General features: G+C 38.5%; 1 protein-coding gene and 1 long non-coding RNA gene across 3 annotated transcripts; both read left to right on the top strand.

The window, feature by feature from the left end:
- The first annotated feature begins 127 nt into the window (after positions 1–127).
- bbs5 (Bardet-Biedl syndrome 5) lies at positions 128–6,436 on the top strand. Of its 2 annotated transcripts, XM_007259955.4 has the most exons (12): positions 130–326; positions 1,066–1,148; positions 1,314–1,379; positions 1,487–1,536; positions 1,620–1,747; positions 1,976–2,111; positions 2,222–2,317; positions 2,412–2,474; positions 4,509–4,643; positions 5,059–5,142; positions 5,368–5,391; positions 5,901–6,436. In XM_007259955.4, the coding sequence occupies exons 1-12, from the start codon at positions 265–267 to the stop codon at positions 6,000–6,002; spliced, it is 1,029 nt and encodes a 342-aa protein (XP_007260017.1). In that variant the 5' UTR covers positions 130–264; the 3' UTR covers positions 6,003–6,436. The 2 variants fall into 2 exon arrangements, with proteins under 2 accessions (XP_049340811.1, XP_007260017.1); XM_049484854.1 differs by lacking the exon at positions 5,368–5,391 and having other exon boundaries at positions 128–326.
- LOC125804944 (uncharacterized) lies at positions 3,806–4,361 on the top strand. Its single transcript, XR_007441163.1, has 2 exons — positions 3,806–4,120; positions 4,329–4,361. It is a non-coding gene; the product is annotated as an uncharacterized LOC125804944 (long non-coding RNA).
- Positions 6,437–6,443: the final 7 nt, after the last annotated feature.

Raw genomic sequence — 6,443 nt, 5'->3', positions numbered from 1 at the left:
GGGCTCAAATGCAATGCAGCAAAAGACCTACAATGCCTTTGAGAGAGTGTGCGCAGCTAGGCATCAGTATTTCAGTATTTAAAAAAACGCTTAATTGGTTCCTTCTACTTGCCGTAGCCTGAATGATGTTGCCGAGGTAACCGGCTAAGACGCCAGTCCACAAATCCTCTTATAGCGCGAGCGTTAGCTTAGCCAGCCAAGGGAGATTTACCTTATTTTACGGTTTTAAATTATAAACACTATCAGCATATATAAACTCGGGGTATGGCGGGTGTGTTAGACGCGCTGTGGGAGGACCGAGATGTTCGCTTTGACATCACAGCGCAGTAAGTTAACCTTAATAACGGGCGGTTGGTCGCTGCTGGTTGGCCGCAGAGCTAACTCTGCTCCACTGCAGTGATCAGACTAGAGGTGCGTAAATCAGGTGCAGAAAGTAAAAATCCATCCCATGGTTTTGTACCAACTGCATGGGGCTCTGCTGAGGCTCAGCTACATTTGGAGCCGCCCAGGCAGTTGGTACAAAACCCTGGGATGGATTTTTTCCTTTCTGGAGCTGGTTTACCCAACTCTGGATGAGACTATCCCTTCTCCTCACACACTACTGTAAATAATATCCAGCTAATTAACCCACTACCACAGTGCTGCACTAGGAGCTGGATATCTGGCTACTAAACATGGATTTTTAGACTTTTTTTTTTTTACATTAAACTAGACAGATACCTAGCCAGCTAACACCTTCAGCTGATAGCTCATTAGTTCTCCAGGCTCTGGCGCAGATAATCTCAAGATCCAAAACAAGTAGCTATCTATTTTTTTTAGTCTCTCTAGTTAAATAATCTTTTTAATGAATACTATCTTCATGTTCTGCTCGAAAATTATATTTGCCATTGTATTTTATTTATATATTTGCTTTTTGTGTTGTTTATATTGGCATGATAATTAAACACGTTTTATTCATTTTGGTAAATAAGTAAATGTTTGTGTATTAATATTTATAAACACAACCACAGTCCTACAATATATGATGTCCTCTCTTTTAAGCTGATCTTTTTCTCTTTTTTTAAGACAGATGAAAACCAGACCAGGTGAAGTGCTCATTGATTGTCTAGATTCTATCGAAGACACAAAGGGAAATAATGGTGACAGAGGTGCGTCTCATTGCTTATTGATTTATAGGAATGTATTTTTTTTTACTTTACAGTAAACATTAATGTAATCAGTTGCACTAATAATACTGGCAATTAGAAATAGAGAAAATATAACCTTTATTATGAGGATATTTATGACTTTTTCTTCTCTTTTTTAATCCATAGGAAGACTCCTGGTGACCAATTTAAGAATTATTTGGCATTCTATCGCCCTGCCAAGAGTTAACCTGTGTAAGTACATTACCATTTATACCAAAGCAATTTGTATACACTTGAAGAAGTTTATTATATTATATTATACTATATTATATTATGACATTTTAAAAATCTGTTTACAGCTGTTGGATACAATTCAGTCATAAACATCACCACAAGGACAGCAAATTCTGTAAGAAAATCTTCATATTGATATTATATATGTATTTACAAAGCTGCATCCTCTGTATGATATGATGTTTGTAAATATTGCAGAAACTAAGAGGCCAGACTGAAGCTCTCTACATTTTGACTAAGTCTAACAACACAAGATTTGAGTTTATATTCACCAATGTCGTTCCTGGCAGTCCAAGGCTCTTCACATCCGTCATTGCTGTTCACAGGTACAGTAGCCTACGAACCCCCTAAAATCCATCTCATTGCTGTTACAGTCCACTGCCTTAGGAATAGGTATGCAGTATATGTCATTTATATATTTATACTGTTCTTATTATAGTTCTTTTGCTGTAGTATCACTTATTAATTCAATTTTAATCATACAATTTCTAATACAGTTGTCATGTATTTTTAAATTCTATCTCAAATGTATTTTGAAATACTTTCTCCTGCAGAGCTTATGAGACCTCCAAAATGTATCGTGATCTCAAATTAAGAGGGGCTCTGATTCAGAATAAGCAGCTGAGGCTCCTGCCACGGGAACAAGTATACGACAAAATAAATGGTGTTTGGAATTTATCCAGTGATCAGGTAGTTTTAAAATATAATGAAAAACAATATTTTCAGTTCACCAATCATGGACAATTCATTTGTCTGCTTTGTCCCGATATTATTTAGTGCATTCTGCATGTGTGTTTCAGGGTAACCTTGGAACTTTCTTCATTACTAATGTGAGGATAGTGTGGCATGCCAACATGAATGAGAGCTTCAATGTCAGCATTCCCTACTTGCAGATTGTAAGTGTATATAGTTGCAATCAGTGATTCAGCAATTGTTAAAATCATATGGTTACAAAAATCTAATTATTTTATTTTGGTTTTGTTTTCTAAGCGTTCCATAAGGATAAGAGATTCAAAGTTTGGACTCGCACTTGTGATTGAGAGTTCTCAACAGGTGGGTCTGAATATAAACTCTGAAAGTAGTAGCTGTAGTATATAACTTTTTATAATAAGCTGTTATTGTTAATATGAGAAATGATAAATTTATTGTTTGAGTTACATGACAAAATGTTTAAACGCATTCCTGACACAAATTTCACATCCGAGTTGGAGAGTTTGGGATGAGTTGGAGTATTTTGGGATGAGGTGGGTGGGATGAGGTGGAGAGTTTGGGATGAGGTGGAGAGTTTGGGATGAGTTGGAGTATTTTGGGATGAGGTGGAGAGTTTGGGATGAGTTGGAGAGTTTGGGATGAGGTGGATGGGATAAGTGAAGAGTTTGGGATGAGGTGGAGGGTTTGGGATGAGTGGGGGAGTTTGGGATTAGGTTTAGAGTTTGGGATTCAATTCAGTTCAATTTTATTTATATAGCGCTTTTTACAACAAAGGTTGTCACAAAGCCGCTTTACAGGAAAAACAGGTCCACACCTCTTATGAGCAGCACTACAGAGATGCCAATTTTATGGTGACACAGTCCCTTTAAGAGGAAGAAACCTTGGAAGGAACCAAGACTCAGTCCGAGGAACCCATCCTACACGGGTTGACCCGCTCAGTACAAACAAATAACAAACAACAAACAAATAACAGAACAAAACAGTACAGAGAATTAATGTGAACTATGGCTAATATAACAGGTACTAATTTATGAATATAAGAATGTGATGGGCACAAACTATAGAGCTATGGCTAATACAAAAACAGATTCTGAGTGTGTTAATGTTAATCAGTGCAGGGCTGCAGAGCTGGAGTACAACACAGCGGGCAGTGGAGAGCCAGGCTGGGAACATCAGGAACAGGGCATCTCCATACATGTAAAATAGATAGATAGAGAAAACAGAAAGGAAAGAACGAGAAACAAAAAGCAGAAGTTAGAAGGGTTGTGTAATAACTCTGATGAGTAGAAGGACAGGGCTGATTCCTGAAAGCTGGAACCACAGACGGACACATCCAGGCCGACCGGCCGGCCAGGCATCTCAGCACATGTGAGAAAGATAGAGAGAGAGAACAGAGAGGGGAGGGAAGAAAAAGGGGTTAGAATGGTTTTATGAAACTCTGCTGGAATGTGATGGGCACATTGGTGAGGTGGAGAGTTTGGGATGAGGTAGGTGGGATGAGTTGGAGAGTTTGGGATGAGTTGGAGAGTTTGGGATGAGTTGGAGAGTTTGGGATGAGATGGGTGGGATGAGTTGGAGAGTTTGGGATGAGTTGGAGAGTTTGGGATGAGGTGGGTTGGATGAGTTGGAGAGTTTGGGATGAGTTGGAGAGTTTGGCCTGAGGTGGGTGGGATGAGGTGGGTTGGATGAGTTGGAGAGTTTGGGATGAGTTGGAGAGTTTGGCCTGAGGTGGGTGGGATGAGGTGGAGAGTTTGGGATGAGGTAAAGAGTTTGGGATGAGTTGGAGAGTTTGGGATGAGGTGGGTTGGATGAGTTGGAGAGTTTGGGATGAGTTGGAGAGTTTGGCCTGAGGTGGGTGGGATGAGGTGGGTTGGATGAGTTGGAGAGTTTGGGATGAGTTGGAGAGTTTGGCCTGAGGTGGGTGGGATGAGGTGGAGAGTTTGGGATGAGGTAAAGAGTTTGGGATGAGTTGGAGAGTTTGGGATGAGGTGGGTTGGATGAGTTGGAGAGTTTGGGATGAGTTGGAGAGTTTGGCCTGAGGTGGGTGGGATGAGGTAAAGAGTTTGGGATGAGTTGGAGAGTTTGGGATGAGGTGGGTTGGATGAGTTGGAGAGTTTGGGATGAGTTGGAGAGTTTGGCCTGAGGTGGGTGGGATGAGGTGGAGAGTTTGGGATGAGGTAAAGAGTTTGGGATGAGGTGGAGAGTTTGGGATCAACTTTTTTTTTTTTTACTACCTTTGAATTCAGAAGAATAAATAAATGAATGAGCAGGTGTCCCAAAGTTTTGTCCATTTACAAAAAGATCAATAAAAATGGCTATTATCAGCTAATTTTGTACATTTGTTTGTACATTAATTCCCTGTGACTGGTATTTTAGACAGGTGGATATGTGCTTGGTTTCAAGATTGATCCAATGGACAAGCTGCAGGATGCAGTGAAGGAAATAAACTCCCTTCACAAAGTCTATTCTGCAAACCCCATATTTGGTGTGGAGTATGAGATGGAGGAAAAGGTAAAACGAAGCAAATGATCTTACTTGTGTGTAGGGCTGGGAGGTTAATCAGATTAATCAAATTAATTACTTTTCCTTACCTGAAATACAAGGAGGTTATGTTTGCATCATGTTTAATATAAAAACTGCATGAAAGGTCGAAGGGAGCTGCTTACTATTTGTGCATAAAAATAAACTATAACAATGTAAACAATATCTTGCACATCACTTTAAATGGTGTTGTCTGTTTAAATAAAAATGAAGTTAAACAAAAAAAAATCGAAATCAAGAATCCCTCATATATCAAAATACATTATTTTTACAATATCGCCCTACTTGTGTGCAGCATTTCCTGTCAGTTATTGGAAAATAGCTTTGGTCAGTTTTGGCATCTTGACTAGGGTGAGTAAGCTGTAAATCTCTCATGTTATCCCAGCCACAGCCACTGGAGGAGTTAACAGTGGAACAGCCTCCTGATGACGTGGAAATCGAGCCGGATGAACAAACTGACGCTTTCACAGTGAGTACTCCACACTCTGTAATGAATGATGCACTCAGCAGGGAGCTTTCTGGGTCTCTCATGCACTGAAAATAGCAACAGGCTTAAGCTTTATATCACAATGTGGTATCAACACTGATGTCTGCTGCCTGGTTTCAAACATGTTTAGAGTGAAATAAACTTTTCAGTTTCTATTTTAATACAGACAATCAGTTTTTCTGACTTGTGCTCTTTACTTTTTTATAGGCTTACTTTGCTGATAGCAACAAGGTATATATTGATCACCATTATTAATAATCTTCAGTCTTAAAATTAAACACTGACATGCCACGTCATGGGAAATGAAAATAGCATTGTGTCGCCTGATTGTTGCTATGTTCCATGGAAGCTAAAGAATGATGTGGATGTGAATTCTGCTTGTCTATTTCATGGACAGTTGTAGCCAGATGCCATAAGTCACAGCCAGTCCACCATGTGTGGTAAATGCCTTCTATGTCATATTCCTGGTCTACGTATGACAAAGTGGATGGAGTAATATTAAATGCCTTCACAATTACAGACCAAACTCAATAATTCATGTCGCCTTGAAATATGTGGGTGTTTAGCCTCACTCACAAGATAACACCTCACAGATAGCACAAGTGTGGGCATTTCAAAAATGTCTCAGTTTCATAAAGCTATTCCATGACTTTTGGCGTGTCAGTGTTTTTAAAATTATCTTTAAAATATCTTTGTTTTATGTTTTTAATTAATTACTCTTGTTTTATTTTCTATTAAAGCAACAAGACCGGGAACCTGTGTTCTCAGAAGAGCTTGGTTTAGCGGTGGAGAAGTTAAAAGATGGATTTACACTGCAAGGACTTTGGGAAGTTATGGGCTAAAAATACTGAGGAACAAATGATCCTACTCAACATTATCTTTTTTTTTTTTCTTTTTTTTTTATGAAGCTTTGGGGTACAACTGTTTACAGCCAAACTCAATGCTTGGAAATGCATTTCAACATGTATTTATTTATTTTTGTAGATTTACTATGTATGATTAAATTCTGCTTCATATGCAGGGTAATATTTATATGGACAGTATCATTGTCTATTATATACATTGTAATAATATGAAATTTAGATGGTCTCTTTCTTGTAAACTGGATTAACGAGAGATAATTAAATTTAGGAATGTTTTTTGCCTGTTTAAGGCCAACATTAATGCTACTATAGTAAAATGTTTTGCTATTTTTTGCTATTAGACTGAAATACACGATTTCAAAAGGATTTTTTTTTCAGTGTAAATATTGATTAAAGTTTGTGAAATAAGCCAACACTATT

The sequence above is a fragment of the Astyanax mexicanus genome, chromosome 11 (genome assembly GCF_023375975.1).
Source record: "Astyanax mexicanus isolate ESR-SI-001 chromosome 11, AstMex3_surface, whole genome shotgun sequence".
Lineage (NCBI taxonomy): Eukaryota > Metazoa > Chordata > Actinopteri > Characiformes > Acestrorhamphidae > Astyanax > Astyanax mexicanus.
This window is presented reverse-complemented; position numbering and strand designations above follow the sequence as displayed.